Raw genomic sequence first — 22,719 nt, forward strand, 5'->3', positions numbered from 1 at the left:
GATATATCCTGCTCACAGACAAACAGTCAGACAGACGGGTGAAACATAACGTCCGTCCGCCTTCGGTGACGAAGGTAATTACAATGACGTATTCTCTGGACATGGAGGTTGTTGGCAGTTTAAAAGACTCTGAATAATTAATCAATTAATCACTTTGTGATGGGAGTAGAAATTTAAAATTCTAAGGTCCATACTCTTTACAGAGCTTTGGAGTGTATCATGACTAGTCAAGGAGGGTTCTAGTCTAGATCAAATCCTGGATGGGTCACCACTCTTACAATGGATACTAAAGTGGAGGTGACAAGACTGTCATTTTTTTTGAGGTGCTGGCAATAACTCAACTCTTGTTCATGAAAGATTCCATGGGATGTTAAATGTATGCCAACGGAGCATTGCTGGCAGATGGGTCTTCCAGCTTGACATCCTTCAGATGGATGGTGGACACATTGACTCCTCACCCTACTCGCCCTGCATGTGAAACACCAGTGACAAATTTTAACTGGATCAGGATTCAAACCCAGGCTCGACAGCTCAAAGGTGGCTGCACACACCTCTGGGCTATCCTGCCAAGCTCCACCAAATGTCTGCAACTCATTGATTCACTAAATGGCTTTGGCTTAGTTTGTAATGGACGTTTGTGTGCATGTTATTATCCCACCCACTAGGAAGCAAAGCCAACACTGGACGCTTTGCCTGACTGTACATCCCTTGCACAAGGAGAGAAAAACGATGAAAAAGAAAACACAAGCAAACAGGAAAAATCTATGCTGCAAAGTTCAGGTTTGCATAATGGCTCATCATGCATGACCAGTACGTGTGTGTGTGTGTGTGTGTGTGTGTGTGTGTGTGTGTGTGTGTGTGTGTGTGTGTGTGTGTGTGTGTGTGTGTGTGTGTGTGTGTGTGTGTGTGTGTGTGATGGGGATTAATTAATCGTTAAATAATGTGACCTCCCTTACAATAAACTTTACTGCAGGATGAGGTCATTAAGCCCGTCAAGCCCATGCAATGGTTGCCAACCTATGGTTGTTTGTCCGTGCTCTATCCTTTAAATGTTGAGCGTCAGGTCGGGTTTCAAACCACCACCCTCTCAGACTCGGAGCAGATGTTCGAACCATTACTCCATGGAGTCTGGTAATTTAAAAACAGAATATTCGATTTATTCAATATAAAAAAATCGATTGTTCGATTTAATTGCAATGCCCTCACGTCACAGACAGGTTGGTGATCTCTGTGTTCTTTACCACCTCTCCTGCAATCGAAACTCCATCTGCTCTCTGTCATTCAAAGCTCCCCAATAACTCCAGGACATAAGTGTTATTCCATAACCCCTTCCTGGTTAAACCTCCAATATCCAGGCTGACTGCAATCCACATGTGGCATGCCAAACTTCAGCTGAATGGTGGATTTATATATGATATATATTTTATTTTTGTCATAACTAACTTCAATATTCTTTACATAATATTGTTGCGGATCTCCCGAAGTCCGTCGACGTACAGAGGGGGGTGGGGGGGGTTAAACCCCTTTTCCCCCTCGCGTCTTCGTGTCCACGAGGCCGAATCGCCACTCCCGCAGCGAGCATGGAAAAGGGTATCAGGTCGACTCCACACGTACCTTTGGCACCCACGCTGCCACAAAAACGGGGACCGTACCTCGCACAAGCCACGCTAATCGAGTACGCCGAGCGGTTTGTGTATCGTGTGACTCGTGCCGTTACTTTTATTGAACCCGATTCGAGCGGTTTTATTCGTACGATGCTAGGCCAATAGATGGAAATGACGGGAACGATCAAATTGAAGAAAGAACACAGGTTTATTTATAATGTACAGGGCGAAGAGACACAGAGCAGACACTTAACAGTTTAAACTAAATCCCAGACAAAGGGCCCACTCACTCACGCAGGGAAAAGGAGGCAGAGCAAGTTCACGCGCCAAACGCGCCTTGCCGTCGGTCGCTCCCGGACAGCTCGCCGGGCGTGGCCCTCTGGTGTTCACGGCACGCATGCAGGGAGCCCAGGTAGGAGGGTCGTTGGCGTAGGTGGCTCCGGAATGGATCGTCTCCACAAGCGCGATTAATACAGCCGCAGGGCACGGGGAATTCGTGTACATAGAGGCTATAACAAGCAATTCAATCCACTCGTGGTGGGACAACAGTTCTGATGCGGGGCGACTCTCTGACCGATTCTCTCTCGCTCTCTCGCTCTCTATTGTCGCGGGGGCTCGGGGCAGGGTTTTATATGGCCCCTCCACGGCCTTACCCGAATGTTCCAAGCCCCTCCTCTTGTTGCTGTGGTGAGCCACTCCCCTCAAGCTCGGCTCGCTGCTTACCGGCCACTCCCCCTGCAGCTCCTCCCTTCGGCCTTGCCAGACTTGTTCCAGGCCTAGCACGTGGCATTCCAGCACAAAAGAACACCTAAGCTCACTGGCCTGCTCAATGCAAACTAACAGGAAAGGAGACTACGCTTACATTTAATAAGAAATAACTGAACTACAGCGAGGCGACATGTTGTGGTGCGACTACCTATGAGGGGGGGTGGGGGGGGGTCATCCTTTATTCCCACAACCGCAACAATATATATTTTATTTTTGTCATAACTAAATTCAATATATTCTATGATATATATATTTTATTTTTGTCATAACTAACTCCAGTATACTTTATATGATCTATATTTTATTTTTGTCATAACTAAATTCAATATATTCTATGATATATATTTTATTTTTGTCATAACTAAATTCAATATACTTTACATGATATATATTTTATTTTTGTCATAACTAAATTCAATATATTCTATGATATATATTTTATTTTGTCACAACTAACTTCAATGTACTTCACATGATATATATTTTATTTTTGTAATAACTAAATTCAATATATTTTATATGATATATATTTTATTTTTGTCATAAATAACTTCAATATACTTTACATGATATATATTTTATTTTTGTAATAACTAAATTCAATATATTGTTACAGACGCGGCTTAGATGTTATTTACCGAGCGGTTTGGTATGACCACGTCTGCACAAGTTACCCGATTATACCCGAACGTTGACTAATCGCGCTACGCTAGATCAATGAAGGAAAAGGACACACGGCTGGGATTAAAATGACACGACACCAGGGATACGGTTCTCAAGACCTCCGGAGGAGATTATATTCGTTCGGAAGGTTAGATTACAACTACAAGAGGGACAGCAAAGGAAGATAGGCACTTAGACACAATCTTATATTATTCCCGACAGACCACAGAGAAACAGGACAAAAACTGACTCACACGGGGATTGATGGCAAGGAAAGCGGGTATTCGATGGCCAGCACAAGGTGCACCTTGTGCTCAGGGACAGGATCGACTCGGTCCGGTCCAGAGATGCAGGGAGGTCACAGCGCTCGAGGTGGTGTCTTGTCGTCTCAAGCTGGGGGCGCATCTGACCTCACATCCGGTAAGTCGCTGCGTATATCCGGCGGGGAGTGACACGCCCTCGGCTCGTTAGCTCCGCCCCAGATGGAATCGGCTCGTTGCTTCTCATTGGGTGCATGCGGGGGGGGTTACCGGCTCCGCCCTTGACGAGGGGCTGACAGGGAGCCCCTTCGTGGTAACCCCGTGGAGCGCATGGTCATGGCGGCTAACCGAGCTGGTGGGAGGACGCACACTCCCCCCGCGCGCCGTGGTTGTAGTTGTTGTTGTAGCTGTAGTTGTTGTTGTTGTTGTTTGGGGAAGAAGATGGAAGGAGGTATGGGAAGGTCCTAAACTCACTACTGGTGCCATATAATCACATTCTGGTGCAACGAAGAGTCAGAATTAATGGAAAGGAGTCCTTAACTGACATAGACTAAGAATAACTAGCAAGATGTCCGAAAGTTGTCTACGTGAGATGCGGTGGACCTGGGCACGACATTTAATGGGGGAAAAAGGGGAAGGTCGGTTCTACAGAATGTTGTTTACAGACAATGGGACTAGGGAATGGGGGATTGGGGATAGTTGGGGAGTATTGGGGAAATAGGGGAATATTTACAAGTGGATATGGAGGCCAAATTCCATATTCGCAACATTGCACCCTTCTCTACCCTCGGGGCGTCCCGACCCGATAAATTTTTACCTACTTTAGTGTGGCACGCAATGTAGTTCCCTCTAGTATTAACTCTACCCTGAGTGCGACAGTTTTACAGATATTCACAAATGAGTAAATATGTCCCCCTGCGACGTTGCACCCTTCTCCTCACAGAAACACACCCACAGGATAACCGAATCCGGAAAGAATCCTCAAACTAAACATACAGCCGGTAGGGAGCATTATTTACAAGACTACGCTGATATTTACACTACGATCCAGGACCTGTTTTTGGAGGGACACATGCAGATGTTATGCATAGAGAGAGCACGCATGCCAGCATCGATACACCAACCCACGAGTGCTCTGTGGCCTACGGCCTTTAATAATGTGCAGAGCACCCCTTCCAAGCATCAAGCACCACCCCATCACACAGTGAGCACCATCCGGTGCACCAATAAAGTGTTTATGAATCATTGTGTGGTGTCGCAGCCGGCCGATGTTCTGCCGCTGGTCTTGCCTTCGTGTGGTGCACTTGGCCTTCTTACTTCTTTCAAAAATAAAGAAAGGCGCCAACCGCGTCCATTTCTCTATTGTGGCCGTCAGGGGGCCAACTGTTAGTGGTTCACCTTGTATGGCATCGGTGCCACGTTGACCCATAGGTCCATCCACGGGTGGTGCTTGGCCGCATAAGAACTGCGGTCCATGGTGGGTGGCCACAAACATTGCGGTCCATATGGTGTATCGATCCAGGCAGCAAACAGCGAAAGTGCAGGCCCACAACTGCGAAGCCAGCACCTCTCTCTCCTCTCTCTCTACCCCAAAGCCAGATCCTCGGAGGTGGGAGACAAAAGAAGAAGACAAGTGAGTAAGGTGGTAAGGGCGCAAAAGTGCCCGCAATGTAAGGTAATGCACACTGGGGGCACATGGGAACCAGGTGAGACAGGTACGTTCCTACCGTACGCCCCCCCCCCCCCCACCAGGTAACCTACATGGCCCCTCCCTTACCCCTTACTGTATCCACACAACACAACACTACCCATAAACATCTACTTTACAAATCAACAAACGTCCCTACTGTCTTCCCCGTTCCTCCCATAAACCAAATTCGTCTTCTCTCCCTCCTAACCAATCAAATTTGCCATTTTCAACTCTCATCAAAATTTGCCATCTCCAACTCATCATCAGTCCCTCCTAGGGAGGGAGAGATGGAATCACCCCAATGTCTCATCCACGTCGTGATGCGTCTCACAAATTCAACAGTAGTCCTTGCTTCCTGCACACAGAACAAAGAAAACACAGGTGTGGAGTCATCATCATCACCACGGGTAAGTGGCTGCGTATGGTGCGACAGGCTCATCAATCCTAACTATTTCCTAAATGACTTTAACAACTTTACACTACCCGGGGTCTTTCTCCGGCCAAACCATTGGCCCTCTTACACTATGGGTTCTAAAAACCAATTCCCATTGGCCAAACTGTGGTGCTTTTCAATTTGGGGTCTCACTCCCCCGATTCATCTCCCGGTGCCCTCGTACAATTTCTGGGCTGCGACGTGTACCTCTCCCAGTGGGTCTACCCACCTGCACACCTCCACCACTGCAGTTGCCTCCGAGCTTACCTGCTCCTTACCCTAACCTAACTACCTGGGGAAGGCCCTCTGGCGCTCTCCCCACTCGGTGCCCTCTCTGGCACTGGGCTGCCCGATCCACACCCGGGATCCTCAGGCACCCACTCACAACTACCGGCTCCCAGAGCCCACCTGCGGCCTCACCTGGCCGACATCCTCACAGTGGTGGAGTGCCCAACCAACTACACACACTAACAGGCTACACGCCCAGCCATTTCCACGACACTAATGCACCCATCCACAATACCATTCTGCAACCGCACCACAGATGCCAATATCCAACCACAATTTACCTGTACCCTCTACCTAACACTTACACTACCCGCCCCGGGTATTCGTGAAAGGGGTCCACTCTTCCCCCATCCACACCTTCGCACCATGCACACCACTCCGTACCACTTACTCCAACTCTCTCCACACACCTGTACTTGCACACCTGTGCTCTCACACCTGGTGCCACCTGCACCCTTCTCTCCCCAAGCGCCTTCGCGCTGATCCACCACACTCACTACTCATCCATTGCTCCACACACCTGTCCAGTTGCACACTTGTGCAATCACACCTGTTCCATCCTCACACACACGGCATCATCTCAGCTAACTACTCCCTTCTGAAACTTGCGCTTCCCAGTCGTCCCTTTAAACTATTGCGCTCCCACGTCATTATCATCCATACTAATCTACCTGCGTCCCCACTACAGGTATCAGTCACTAACTAAACTTAACGTCACCTAATGTCATCTTCTAGGGCCCTATCAATATAACCTAACCCACCCGGGCTAGTTTTCACTGCCATACACCCCATAAGCTATTGCTCCTTTGCCCCACCGGGAAGGGTGGCAGGGATGCCACCCTTACCCACCGGGCCCATCGCTCACTACCAATTTGGCACATCAAATTTCCACAAATCAAAAATTTGCCAATCACTACCCATCATCTGCCAATCACGACTGCCAATCCCTTGCCAATCATCAAATTTTGTTTTTCTCTAATTTTGGGGCCAAAACACTAACCTCATCACCCAGTCTACTCACTAATACCTCTCGGTGCGCCAATCCCTGTCCAAAGCCCGGCTTTGTAAAGCCAAGCCATGAATGCGGGTTGTTCTGTGCCAGCGGCTGGATGCGTCCGGCACTCGGTGCAGGGACGGGGGCTTACCCGGGCCGAGATCCCACGCACCATCTCGGCGTGGAGCCATCCAATGTCCCGATCTCGACCTGCCGGACTGCCTCAACAAAAAGTGGTCGCCATGACGACCCTTTCTATCGGGCTGCCCGCTCCGCCTAGTGGAGCACGGACGCGGCCGTTCAAAGCGAGGCCCAGCACGCACCGAGGGCCCGATTCGGCTAAAAGTCGACCTAACCTCTAACCCGTTTAATGTCGATGCTTCACCTGCATGCTTACACCCCGAAGCCCGTTCCTTGCTCACACATCCAGCCGTTCCCATGCTACCTTTCCTTACACACCCAGGTACACCCATTCCACTCACAGCCTTGGTCACACACCTGACCACCGAACACTTTGGCACACATTCGTTGGTAGCACACCTCACCAACACACCTCTTCGCACCCCCTCCTCTGTCACCTCCTCTGTGACAATCACAGGTGTGCCCTCATTCGCACACCCAACCACGTGCCTCACCACCAACTCCAGCGTGCATTCCCACTCACGCTCTACCATTCCAGGTGTGCATCCTTCCATCCCAGGTGTACATCCTCGCTCACCTGTCACACCCAACTCACGCTCCTTGTCACTCTCACTACTCTCACCACCACTCTTGACAACGCACTCACCCTTACTCTTGACAGCGCACTCTTTCCCCATGCACCTGTCCGTCACACACCTTTCTCGTGCACACTCTCCCGTTACACCCTCTGTAACACTTACCACACCGCGCTTCCATGTGCCCCCTCGCACACGCGCTACGACCGACTCACTCTCGCCAGCACCCTCACTCCTTGGCACACACTTTTTCCTCACACACCCCAGAGTCGGACTTTCTCGCACACCTCCTCTTTCGCACACCAGACCTGTCGCACACTTCACCAACGGCCTCTCACGAACACCCGGGTCCATCTCGACCCCCAAGCTTATTAAATCACCTGGCGCATCATACGCACGACCATATTGGTCACCACTTACACCGGGTCCTCTTCCTCTTCGCTTCTCCTCCATCACCCCGAATCCCTCATCCGGTTAATGAGCACATCATCACGATCCAAACACAGACTTTGGACCAATTCTTTTACCTCCTCTTTTATCTCTTTCTTATCCTCTCTCCGTCGCTTCTTAATTTCGCTCACCCCTTCTTCCACTTCTTCTAATTTCTGCTTCACCTCTTTTATTCCCCGGTACGTCTCCTCAAGCTCGTCCTCTAAGGCTACCTTGACCGTTTCCATGTGCGTCCTCACCTGCCGGTCCCTCGTCTCCATTACCTCTATCACCTCGTCCAACCTCGTTGTCAGTCCCTCACGTACCATCTGACATTCCCTCTTCGTCGCTACCAAGTCATTTTTTAGGTCATTTTGTGTCGCTTTTAACCCTCCTATTACCGCTGTGTTCTTCTTTACCTGGTCCGTTAGTTCTTTTTGTCCCTCCGTCAGCTGTTCCACCTCCTGCGTCAGGTCCTCTATGCCCCCTTGTAACTTTACAGTCCCCTTTCTCACCTCCTTCTCCATGTGCTCCTCACAGTGCCTCACCTCCTCGCGCACTCCTCCGACCTCCTCACTCACACCTCTTCTGATCTCCTCTCCCATCACTTGCATCTCCTGCCCAGATGCCACCCTCATCTGCTCCATTTCCTCCCTGTGAGCATCCAGTTTGGTTTCTACCCCCATTCTGACCCCCTCTATCTGCTGCCCCATTTGGTTAACTTCCCTTTCCGCTTGGTCCCTCATGTCCCTCAATTTGCCTTCCATGGTGTTTTCTAACCCCTCTAACCCTTTTTGCATCCCTTCCATTTGATTCTCTTGAGCGGCCATTCTGTTTTCTACCCCCATTAACCCCTCCTGTATTTCCCCTAATCTATTGTCTAATTTCCCAAATTTCTCGTCTAATCCCTTAAAATTATTGTCTAATCCCTCACCAGTACCCCTCGCTTCGTCCCTCATTACCCCCATTTCGTTTCCCATTACCCCCATTTCGTTTCCCATTACCCCCATTTGGTTTCCCAACCGCTCACTATCAGCCCTCATTCCCATCATTATTCTGCTTTCCATTTCTTCATTATTCTTGTCCATAAGGGCCTTCATTTGCATAAAAAACAAGTCCAAATCCACCGGGGGCGCTGCCACGGTCGCGGGCGCGGTGACCAGCGAGGCGCCATTTTGTGCGTTTGCTACCCTCGCTGCTTCGCTCTCCTCGCGTCCCTCAATTTGGTCCTGGACCGACCCTGCCTCACTCTCCACTACCGGACCCCAGCTGTCTTGGTCTGCCATAGCGCGACTTTCAAAATTCGGGTTTTTATTTCCGTATAACAAAATCAAATTTCGCCGTTATAATTTCGCGCGGGAAACGCGCTCCGAATTGATTCTACTACAAATTTGGGCCTAATAAATTTAGTCCCGGGTTCGAATTCCACTCCTCGACACCAATTGTTACAGACGCGGCTTAGATGTTATTTACCGAGCGGTTTGGTATGACCACGTCTGCACAAGTTACCCGATTATACCCGAACGTTGACTAATCGCGCTACGCTAGATCAATGAAGGAAAAGGACACACGGCTGGGATTAAAATGACACGACACCAGGGATACGGTTCTCAAGACCTCCGGAGGAGATTATATTCGTTCGGAAGGTTAGATTACAACTACAAGAGGGACAGCAAAGGAAGATAGGCACTTAGACACAATCTTATATTATTCCCGACAGACCACAGAGAAACAGGACAAAAACTGACTCACACGGGGATTGATGGCAAGGAAAGCGGGTATTCGATGGCCAGCACAAGGTGCACCTTGTGCTCAGGGACAGGATCGACTCGGTCCGGTCCAGAGATGCAGGGAGGTCACAGCGCTCGAGGTGGCGTCTTGTCGTCTCAAGCTGGGGGCGCATCTGACCTCACATCCGGTAAGTCGCTGCGTATATCCGGCGGGGAGTGACACGCCCTCGGCTCGTTAGCTCCGCCCCAGATGGAATCGGCTCGTTGCTTCTCATTGGGTGCATGCGGGGGGGTTACCGGCTCCGCCCTTGACGAGGGGCTGACAGGGAGCCCCTTCGTGGTAACCCCGTGGAGCGCATGGTCATGGCGGCTAACCGAGCTGGTGGGAGGACGCACACTCCCCCCGCGCGCCGTGGTTGTAGTTGTTGTTGTAGCTGTAGTTGTTGTTGTTGTTGTTGTTTGGGGAAGAAGATGGAAGGAGGTATGGGAAGGTCCTAAACTCACTACTGGTGCCATATAATCACATTCTGGTGCAACGAAGAGTCAGAATTAATGGAAAGGAGTCCTTAACTGACATAGACTAAGAATAACTAGCAAGATGTCCGAAAGTTGTCTACGTGAGATGCGGTGGACCTGGGCACGACATTTAATGGGGGAAAAAGGGGAAGGTCGGTTCTACAGAATGTTGTTTACAGACAATGGGACTAGGGAATGGGGGATTGGGGATAGTTGGGGAGTATTGGGGAAATAGGGGAATATTTACAAGCGGATATGGAGGCCAAATTCCATATTCGCAACAATATTTTATGTGATACTAGCCGAAAGCACCTGGCGTTGCGCGGGTTCTTTTTGAATGAATTTACTACTATAATGCAGCTTTTACTCGCAGCCGTAAGAGATTGACTACTATAATTCAGCTCAGCTTTTAATTGTGAAATGGACCCAGCTCGGCCAAAGCGGCCTCGACCGGCCTCGCCACCCAGCCTATAACCTTCCCGGGGCCCGGCCCGACATTCCTTTTGAATGAATTTTCTCCCATAATTCACCTTTTACTCGCAGCTGTAGAAGATTGACAACTATAATTCAGCTCAGCTTTTAATTGCAAAAATGGTTTCGGCCCGGTCAAGGTGGGCCTCGACCGGTCTCGCCACCGAGCCTAAAACCTTCCCGGGGCTCATCCCGACTTTTTTTGTATTGAAGGTTTCCTACTATCTTTCACCGTTCAGGAGATTGGCATCCGCAGACAAACAAACAAAAACTTTCTTTTAAAATATAGAGAGAAGAGAGATAAAGTCACGTGAAAAAGTAAGTACACCCCATGTAAAATTTTGACTTCTTCAACATATTTCAACATACAGCTACTTGATCTTCATTTCAACAATATTGATAGATAAAGGTGATATAATATAACAAATATCATGAAACATTTCCATTTTGTAGTCCATTGTATAATTTAAATAAACATAAATGCAAATTTCGCATGTGGAAAAAGTAAGTGCACCCCTACATTTTTCACTACTTCAAATATCTAAAATTAGAATCAGGTGCACCAGCTCAGGTGCAAGTGATTAGAACATTGCTAGAGAGGATCTTGGAGGAACCTGTCTTATTTACACCTCAGACATTTCGTTTGGTTTGCTCTTTGTTGTTGAAGTGTGTGGCGTCACCATGCCTAGATCAAAAGAGCTCTCTGAGGCCTTCAGAAAGAAGGTTATAGATGCCTACGAGTCTGGGTAGAGATTTTTAAAAATCTCCAAACAATTTTAAATCAATCATTCAACTGTCCGGAAGTTCATCTACAAGTGGAGAAGATTCCAAACAACTGCCAACTTGTTCAGGCCAGGCCGCCCCAGCAAGTTCAGCCCGAGAGCAGACCGCAAGATGCTGAAAGAAGTCTCTAAGAACCCGAGAATGTCATCACGGGACCTACAGGTAGCTGTTGCCACTGTTGATGTCAAAGTGCACGAGTCTACCATTAGAAAGAGGCTGCACAAATTTGATCTACATGGGAGGTGTGCCAGGAGGAAACCTTTGCTGTCCAAGAAATAACAGGGCAAGACTAAAGTTTGCCAATGAACACCGAGGCAAGGACCAGCACTGCTGGAACAATGTGCTCTGAACAGATGAGTCAAAGGTAGGGCTATTTGGCCACAGTACCAGAAGACATGTTTGGTTAAAACCAAAGACAGTATTTGACCACAAGAACCTGATACCAACTGTAAAGCATGGTGGTGGAAATATTATGGTTTGGGGCAGCTTTGCTGCATCAGGGCCTGGGCAGCTCACCATCATATAATCCACTCTGAATTCTTCATTGTACCAGAGGGTGCTTGTATTGAGGATAATGTGAGGCCATTAGTCGGAAAGTTGAAGCTCAACCGAAGGTGGACCTTGCAACATGACAATGACCCTAAACATACCAGTAAATCCACCAAGGAATGGCTGAAAAGAAAGAGGTGGAGGGTTCTGGAATGGCCAAGTCAAAACCCGGATCTAAATCCCATCGAGATGTTGTGGGGGGATTTGAAACGAGCTGTGCATGCAAGAAACCCCTCAAACATCGCACAGCTGAAAGAATTCTGCATGGAGGAGTGGGCAAAAATTTCTCCCAGTCGATGTCAGAGACTGGTAGACAGTTATAAGAAACGCCTACTTGTGGTTGTTTCTGCCAAAGGGGGCAATACAACCTCTTAGAGTAGAGCCAAGGGTGTACTTACTTTTTCCACATGCGAAATTTGCATTTATGTTTATTTAAATTATACAATGGACTACAAAATGTAAATGTTTAATGATATTTGTTATTTTATATCACCTTTATCTATCAATATTGTTGAAATGAAGATCAAATAGCTGTATGTTGAAAAAGTCAAAACTTTACATGGTGTGTACTTACTTTTTCACGTGATTGTATATTTCATTTTTGTCATAACTAAATTCAATATATTTTATATGATATATATTTTATTTTTGTCATAACTAAATTCAATATATTTTATATGATATATATATTTTATTTTTGTCATAACTAACTTCAATATACTTTACATGATATATATTTTATTTTTGTCATAACTAGGTTCAATATACTTTATGATATATATTTTATTTTTGTCATAACTAAATTCAATACACTTTATATGATATATATTTTATTTTTGTCATAACTAAATTCAATACACTTTATATGATATATATTTTATTTTTGTCATAACTAAATTCAATATACTTGATATGATATATATTTTATTTTTGTCATAACTAAATTCAATACACTTGATATGATATATATTTTATTTTTGTCATAACTAAATTCAATATACTTGATATGATATATATTTTATTTTTGTCATAACTAAATTCAATATACTTGATATGATATATATTTTATTTTTGTCATAACTAAATTCAATACACTTTATATGATATATATTTTATTTTTGTCATAACTAAATTCAATATACTTGATATGATATATATTTTATTTTTGTCATAACTAAATTCAATACACTTTATATGATATATATTTTATTTTTGTCATAACTAAATTCAATATACTTTATATGATATATATTTTATTTTTGTCATAACTAAATTCAATATACTTGATATGATATATATTTTATTTTTGTCATAACTAAATTCAATACACTTTATATGATATATATTTTATTTTTGTCATAACTAAATTCAATATACTTTCTATGATATATATTTTATTTTTGTCATAACTAAATTCCATATACTTTATATGATATATATTTTATTTTTGTCATAACTAAATTCAATATACTTTCTATGATATATATTTTATTTTTGTCATAACTAAATTCAATATACTTTATATGATATATATTTTATTTTTGTCATAACTAAATTCAATATACTTGATATGACATATATTTTATTTTTGTCACAACTAAATTCAATATACTTGATATGATATATATTTTATGTTTGTCATAACTAAATTCAATATACTTTATACGATATATATTTTATTTTTGTAATGACTAACTTCAATATACTTCATATGATATATATTTTATTTTTGTCATAACTAAATTCAATATACTTTATATGATATATATTTTCTTTGTCATAACTAAATTCAATATACTTTATATGATATATTTTTTTTTTTGTCATAACTAAGTTCAATATACTTTATATGATATATATATTAATTTTGTCTTAACTAAATTCAATATACTTTATGTGATATATATTTTATTTTTGTCATAACTAAATTCAATATACTTGATATGATGTATATTTTATTTTTGTCATAACTAAATTCAATATACTTTATATGATATATTTTCTATTTTTGTCATTACGAAATTCAATATACTTTATGTCATTTTTATTTTATTTTTGTCAACTAAATTCAATATACTTTATATGATATATATTTTATTTTTGTCAAAACTAACTTCAATATACTTGATATGATATATATTTTATTTTTGTCATAACTAAATTCAATATACTTTATATGATATATATTTTAATTTTGTGATAACTAAATTCAATATACTTTATATGATATATATTTTATTTTTGTCATAACTAAATTCAATATACTTGATATGATATATATTTTATTTTTGTCATAACTAAATTCAATATACTTTATATGATATATTTTCTATTTTTGCAATAACTAAATTCAATATACTTTACGTGATATATATTTTATTTTTGTCAACTAAATTCAATATACTTTCTGTGATATATATTTTATTTTTGTCAACTAAATTCAATATACTTTATATGATATATATTTTATTTTTGTCAACTAAATTCAATATACTTTCTGTGATATATATTTTATTTTTGTCAACTAAATTCAATATACTTTACGTGATATATATTTTATTTTTGTCAACTAAATTCAATATACTTTCTGTGATATATATTTTATTTTTGTCAACTAAATTCAATATACTTTACGTGATATATATTTTATTTTTGTCAACTAAATTCAATATACTTTCTATGATATATATTTTATTTTTGTCATAACTAAATTCAATATACTTTATATGATATATATTTTATTTTTGTCATAACTAAATTCAACATACTTTATATGATACATATTTTATTTTTGTCATAACTAAATTCAATATACTTTATATGATATATATTTTATTTTTGTCATAACTAAATTAAATATACTTTATACGATATATATTTTATTTTTCTCATAACTAAATTCAATATACTTTATATGATATATATTTTATTTTTGTCAACTTACTTCAATATACTTTATATGATATATATTTTATTTTTGTCATAACTAAATTCAATATACTTTATATGATATATATTTTATTTTTGTCATAACTAAATTCAATATACTTTATATGATACTAGGGCATTGCCCGTACTATATCTATATCTAAAATTATATCCCCCCCCTCTATTTACATGAAATGGTTTGGTCCAAAGCGAACGGCTTCCGGAGTTTGGTAAAGAAATCGCCATCGCGTGCACAAACGCGCAGGAAAGCGAATGAATCGCAAAATCGTTTTTATTAGTTTTAAAACATAGTTTAACGCCAACATAGTTTGCAAACGTGAAATAAATGAATACGCTCTCAAATGTGCCATCCGAGGCAGAGTGTGTCCGCCACGTTCGGCACACGCGCTAGTTCGCTGCTCTCTGATTGGTTGAATCGTTTTTTGGACATAGCTCGGTAAGTAATTGTCCGATTAATATGAAACCTTGAAAAGGCACATCCTCGGGTCCCCAGCAATATACCTGGCAAGTTAAAAGTATATCGGACCCGTGGTTGTCGAGAAACAGCGGTCACAGACAAACAGACGTACAAACGTACAGAGATTACTGGAATTATAGATAGATATATTTTATTTTTGTCATAACTAAATTCAATATACTTTATATGATATATATTTTATTTTTGTCATAACTAAATTCAATATACTTTATATGATATATATTTTATTTTTGTCATAACTAAATTCAATATACTTTATATGATTTTTTTTTTTTTGCCATAACTAAATTCAATATACTTGATATGATATATATTTTCTTTTTGTCATAACTAAATTCAATATACTTTATATGACATATATTTTATTTTTGTCATAACTAAATTCAATATACTTTATATGATATACATATTTTTTTGCCATAACTAAATTCAATATACTTGATATGATATAAATTTTATTTTTGTCATAACTAAATTCCATATACTTTATATGATATATATTTTATTTTTGTCATAACTAAATTCAATATACTTTCTATGATATATATTTTATTTTTGTCATAACTAAATTCAATATACTTTATATGATATATATTTTATTTTTGTCATAACTAAATTCAATATACTTGATATGACATATATTTTATTTTTGTCACAACTAAATTCAATATACTTCATATGATATATATTTTATGTTTATCATAACTAAATTCAATATACTTTATACGATATATATTTTATTTTTGTCATAACTAAATTCAATATACTTTATATGATATATATTTTATTTTTGTCATAACTAAATTCAATATACTTTATATGATATATATTTTATTTTTGTCATAACTAAGTTCAATATACTTTATATGATATATATATTAATTTTGTCTTAACTAAATTCAATATACTTTATGTGATATATATTTTATTTTTGTCATAACTAAATTCAATATACTTGATATGATATATATTTTATTTTTGTCATAACTAAATTCAATATACTTTATATGATATATTTTCTATTTTGGTCATTACTAAATTCAATATACTTTATGTGATTTTTATTTTATTTTTGTCAACTAAATTCAATATACTTTATATGATATATATTTTATTTTTGTCAAAACTAACTTCAATATACTTGATATGATATATATTTTATTTTTGTCATAACTAAATTCAATATACTTTATATGATATATATTTTAATTTTGTGATAACTAAATTCAATACACTTTATATGATATATATTTTATTTTTGTCATAACTAAATTCAATATACTTGATATGATATATATTTTATTTTTGTCATAACTAAATTCAATACACTTTATATGATATATTTTCTATTTTTGCAATAACTAAATTCAATATACTTTACGTGATATATATTTTATTTTTGTCAACTAAATTCAATATACTTTCTGTGATATATATTTTATTTTTGTCAACTAAATTCAATATACTTTATATGATATATATTTTATTTTTGTCAACTAAATTCAATATACTTTCTGTGATATATATTTTATTTTTGTCAACTAAATTCAATATACTTTACATGATATATATTTTATTTTTGTCATAACTAAATTCAATATACTTTATATGATATATATTTTATTTTTGTCATAACTAAATTCAATATACTTTATATGATATATATTTTATTTTTGTCATAACTAAATTCAATATACTTTATATGATATATATTTTATTTTTGTCATAACTAAATTCAACATACTTTATATGATACATATTTTATTTTTGTCATAACTAAATTCAATATACTTTATATGATATATATTTTATTTTTGTCATAACGAAATTCAATATACTTTATATGATATATATTTTATTTTTGTCATTACTAAATTCAATATACTTTATGTGATTTTTATTTTATTTTTGTCAACTAAATTCAATATACTTTATATGATTTTTTTTTTTTTGCCATAACTAAATTCAATATACTTGATATGATATATATTTTATTTGTGTCATAACTAAATTCAATATACTTTACATGACATATTTATTTTTTTTGTCATAACTAAATTCAATATACTTTATATGACATATATTTTATTTTTGTCATAACTAAATTCAATATACTTTGTATGATGTATATTTTATTTTTGTCATAACTAAATTCAATATACTTTATATGATATATATTTTATTTTTGTCATAACTAAATTCAATATACTTTATAGGATATATATTTTATTTTTGTCATAAATAAATTCAATATACTTTGTGTGATATACAAGTAATTCTTCCAGAAGGTAAGCTGTTTTTTTATAAACACTGAAGTCATGATTACAAAAACAAACATTTGATTTGTTTTATTACAATGAGAATGTGAGCTGGGGTGTGCATGGTGCAGGTGGCATGACCTATGGCCGTTGGAGAGTGGAGGCAGATGCTCGACGTCTGCAGGCAGAGCATGATCGGCTGGAGGAAAGACGCAATGAATTGATCGCAAAGCTTGCCAATCTTCGTCTTGAACGAAAACGTTTGCGACAAATTGCACAATCCTCTCAAGGTATACATTTGACTGCACATGTATTTTTATTTATTTATATTCTTACCTTTTATATCTGCTCTAGCAGGGAAAAATGGCCTTAAAACGATCATTCATTCATTCATATTCTTACCTTCATGACATGATATATACTGTATATGTGTATGTATATATATATATATATATATATATATATATATATATATATATATATATATATATATATATATATATATACTGTATATATATATATATATATATATATATATATATATATATATATATATATATATATATATATATATATATATATATATATATATATATATATATATATATATATATATATATATATACTGTATATATATATATATATATACGTATAACTGTAAGAAATAGCAGAAACTCCACAATACAAGCAGGGTGCGTCATTTGCATTTAATAAATAATCGGAAGAAATTAAATAAGTAGTGGACGTAGCTCCGAGACAGTCGATCTTTAATTTTCAGACAAGCTTTCGACCAGGGCTTCTTCTTGGTCTACAAGAACAGCAGGCATGCAAATAAGACAGGTATGTGTGATGTTGATATATGAATAAAATGCAAACAAAAAGAAGAGTACCGTTTATGCTCACTCACCATCCTCAAGTTCAATGAAAGTGAGCTACAGTTTACAGTTACAGTTTTACGTTAGTTTGTGCACGCGTACATATATAAACACATACAAGCACGTATTCATATACTGTTTATATTTATATAAACACAATCTCGAACCTGAAGGACACAACCAGTTTTCTGACACATCCAAGGATTGAACGGAAAATACTCACCTTTAAACTCCGGAATAATTTTAGTCACGGAAGATGGTACATCCCTCTCCACTAATATTGTACATTCAGAAGGCCAGTCTGCATGCCGCAAAGCACTGGATACACGACAAGTCCCAATACCACCCACCCAAGGCCTTATGCGCCAATTGGAACTGACGCTCAAATTGAATAATTTCCAATTCAACAGACATTACATTCAAACTAAGGGCACCGCTATGGGTACCCCTGTTGCACCGTCGTACTTCAACATTTTAATGGGAATGATAGAGGCCAAAATCTATGCACAACCTCATCAAAGCTCCATTCCTGGGTACGTTATATTGACTAGCAACGGTACCCGCCCTATGGGCGGAGCTTCCATTGGGAGGCCCAAATGAAAAGGTAAAATATTAGAAATTGAAGGCTTTTTTTATTTTAAACGATTCATATAAACATCCGTTAAATCATATCACACGCAAATCATTAAAATCTAAACAGTATCTTACTATAATTCACCAAATGTCCCACAGTGATCGATGCACTATGATCGTGATGATCGTGAATCGTGATCGATAATCATGTTCACAATCACTATGTCGTATGTACTCCCAATACGTGTTTGCTTCAGTTGAAATGGGTTAGAATTCTCTTTAGCAGGGATTCAACCCGTGTTCTTATAAAAGGTCTTGTCCGAGTTCACCGAGTTCGATCGGTGCAGCTGTGCAGCGATTGGTGCAGCCGTTTGTGCGGCACCCGGGAAAACAACATCGTCACAATGAGAACAATGAACGTTATGCGAACGCGAATGTTACGCGGGAGTCCAAACCTGAGAATGCTGGAGACTAAAGCTGAAATTGGGAAAACTAAATAGCCTATTTTACTCCTGGAGATCCCAGGATTATCCACCCAAAATATCTTTGCGATCGGTTCAGCATTTTTTACGGTACCTTAGAACAGACAGACAGACAGACGGACGGACATTTGGTGAATTATAGTAAGATGATGACATCGAGCTTATCTCGTCAAAAATATTCCCCATCACCTCCTATTAAAAAAAAAAAAAAAAAAAAAAATCCGTTAAATTAAATCCGTTGTTAAATCCGTTAAAAAAAATTTTTTTTTTTCCCATCACCTCCTATATGGACTGTAAATCTACATGGGTCATATACCCAATCACCTGTCAAAAGTGCACCAAACGATATGTTGGAAAAACTGAAAACACACTCTACACACGCCTCAATACAGACGGTCAGAGATCAGTAACTTTCACACCAATCAGAGCAAATCTATAACTTATACTGCACATTTTAATCAACCAGATCACTCAATAAACGACATTCAAATCTCTGCCATTGAATCGATTACAAATTGATCACAAACCACAATTCTGAGACGTGAGTCTTTTTGGATTCACAAACTTCGGACAAAATTCCCTCATGGCATAACTTTGGACGATTAATGGATGTTCCAACTCATTCAATCACCCTAACTCATTCAACTCATTCACTGGAACTCATTCACTTAATTTTTTCATAAACATCCCTTTTACCTTCATATATGTCGTTAACAAATGTTAAGGCAGTGTATTTATATAAATATAAACAGTATATGAATATGTGCTTGTATGTGTTTATATATGTACGTGTGCACAAACTGTAATGTAAAACCGTAACTGTAAACTGTAGCTCACTTTCGTTGAACTCGAGGAGGGTGAGTGAGCATAAACAATACTCTTCTTTTTGTATGTATTTTATTCATATATCAACATCGAACATGCCTGTCTTATATGCATGTCTTATTAGGCTCATTAACTACAAAGAATCAGGAAGAATTCCTTTGTTTCTAAACACGCGCCATGTTAAGGTTTATAGAGCAGTTTAATAGGTCCTTCCATGGCATGGTATTCCTATTACAAAATAACTACCAAAACAATGATAACATTGTAACAAAGCATTTGTTAATACTAATAATATTAATAACAATAATAATATTCGTACCATTTGGCAATAATAAAGCAAACGTATAATCCCTGCCCTGGTCCAAGCAGACCTGGCTTGGTGAAAGGTAAACCAATGCTGAAGAAGTAGAGCAGGCAGGTATTCTACAAGACCGTTAACAACAACTACATCAAACATACATGCAGTATGGTGTGGTATTTCTATGCAGCATGGTGTGGTATTTATATGGCTTCGAGACTAGAGCTGATGAGCCAGAGCAGCAGAGGAAGGCAAGGAAGTTAAATAACTCACTTGACACGTGATCCTGGCCTTCGCTGATTGGGGCATAACACTGTGAGATATCTAGATATGGTCGACGTAATTACATAACAAACGTCCAACAGTTACACCCCTCCATCCCTTGAGCCAATGAGATATCTAGATATAATCGACGTAATTACATAACAAACGTCCAACAGTTACACCCCTCCATCCCTTGGGCCAATGGACGATCTCCATGTTACCGAGTGCATATTAAACCTCATTGTACAAGATAAGAGATCTATGCAGCAGGCAGCCCGATAATTACTAACACCGTAACACAGATTTATTTACTATGTGAGGTGATATAAATAGGAATTAGGAAAAAAGTGAATCTGGATGGAAAGGAGTTTATAAACATCGACCTGACACATTGACACAAAGCACGGAGATTAAACTGTAAAACGTGGATCTGAAAGTTGCTTCTCGTGATCTCACGAGTTCATTGTATTATAATTTATATACAATACAACCAAGTGGAGCATGAAAACGCTTTTTTTGAGGATGTCATTTGGCGCCCACATCCACTTCGCGCCTGGTGCGGTCGCCCCCTCCGCCCCCCATCACTTCACCACTGTATTTACATATCTGTGCAGTGTCCGTGTTGTCACTGAACTACTTCCTCATACTTTTGTTTCCGTAGTTGTGAAGTGTTTTTAATAACATGGTGGTGAGGTGTTTTGAATTACGTGGTGGTGAGGTGTTTTGAATAACGTGGTGGTGAGGTGTTTTGAATTACGTGGTGGTGAGCCTTTCGGTGGATTTGACTGGGAAATGTTCTTCAGCCAAGTCTTTAACAAAGTCGCTGGCCAGGCCTCACCTTGCCCGGAGGTGGGAGAAATTTTTAATTTTCCAACCCCACCCCTTCTCTGTGTCCCCCTCTTCAGCATCCCTCCACTTCATGTCCCCTCTTTCTGCGTACCCTCACCACACCACCTTAAAGCTTCCATTTCACTCTACTTCCTCCCATCCCATCTTCCCCTTCCCCACATCTCCTCCCAACTTCCCCCTCTCACCCCCCCTCCCCCATTCACTCCAGCCTCTCCCACCTTCTCAATTGTCCTACCCTCCCACATTTCCATCCTCTCCCCCCCCCCCCCCCCCCCCCCCCCACTCAGGCAGCCCTAGATTTTCAATGCCAGCGAGTCTGGCAATTCACTCAGGCAAACTGGCAGGGACTGCGAGCAGCCATCACACTTTGGCACTTGTCTCCTATATCTACTACCCCTGATATGAATTCAGCCTGGGAATTCTTCACACAGAAATCTACTCCTTCTTAGGCACGGATTCGTCCCGTCTTGTCTTCAGTTATCTTACACATCCTCCAGTTATTGTTACTCTGAATCCTGTGGTGAGGCAGTTGCCTTAAACCAACTTACCTTATCGTCCTGAAAGGCAAATCCAACAGAAAGCATCCTCTCCAATCAAAGGCAAATCCAACATCATTTAATCGTGTTCTGCTCCTCGTGTGCGACCTTGTAGTTGTACCCCCTTCGGTGTTTGTTATCTTAATCGTGTTTTGCTTGGCTCTTAGTTTTTTTCCCTTCTACCCCGAACATAATACTCTGTCTAACGTTCTAAATCCCCACCTCCCCCCCCCCCACCCCCAAAAACCAAACAACAAAAAAAAAAACCAAAAACATTTATTTTCCTTTCTCCACGTGTACTGTTGACTCATCCTGTATTTTCTGTCCAGGTGTGCTGTTCGCCCCACCCCCATTAACTCCTTGCCATCCACCGTTTGCCCTTCACGTGACTCGTGGTGGTCCCTCTCGGCTCTCCCCCCGTTGATATTTTTGTGCACA

At 39.6% G+C, this 22,719-nt stretch overlaps 1 protein-coding gene across 3 annotated transcripts in view; it reads left to right on the forward strand.

The window, feature by feature from the left end:
* The window catches only part of LOC137414483 (actin filament-associated protein 1-like), a 263,066-nt gene that overhangs the window by 229,242 nt on the left and 11,105 nt on the right, over positions 1-22,719 (forward strand). For all 3 annotated transcript variants that reach the window (XM_078773714.1, XM_078773716.1, XM_078773715.1), the window contains 2 exons: positions 666-780; positions 17,711-17,869. In XM_078773714.1, coding sequence (XP_078629840.1) covers positions 666-780; positions 17,711-17,869 — 274 coding nt within the window. The remainder of the gene's footprint in view (positions 1-665; positions 781-17,710; positions 17,870-22,719) is intronic.

Source organism: Myxine glutinosa, chromosome 3, assembly GCF_964187855.1.
Source record: "Myxine glutinosa chromosome 3, kmMyxGlut1.1, whole genome shotgun sequence".
NCBI classification, from domain to species: domain Eukaryota; kingdom Metazoa; phylum Chordata; class Myxini; order Myxiniformes; family Myxinidae; genus Myxine; species Myxine glutinosa.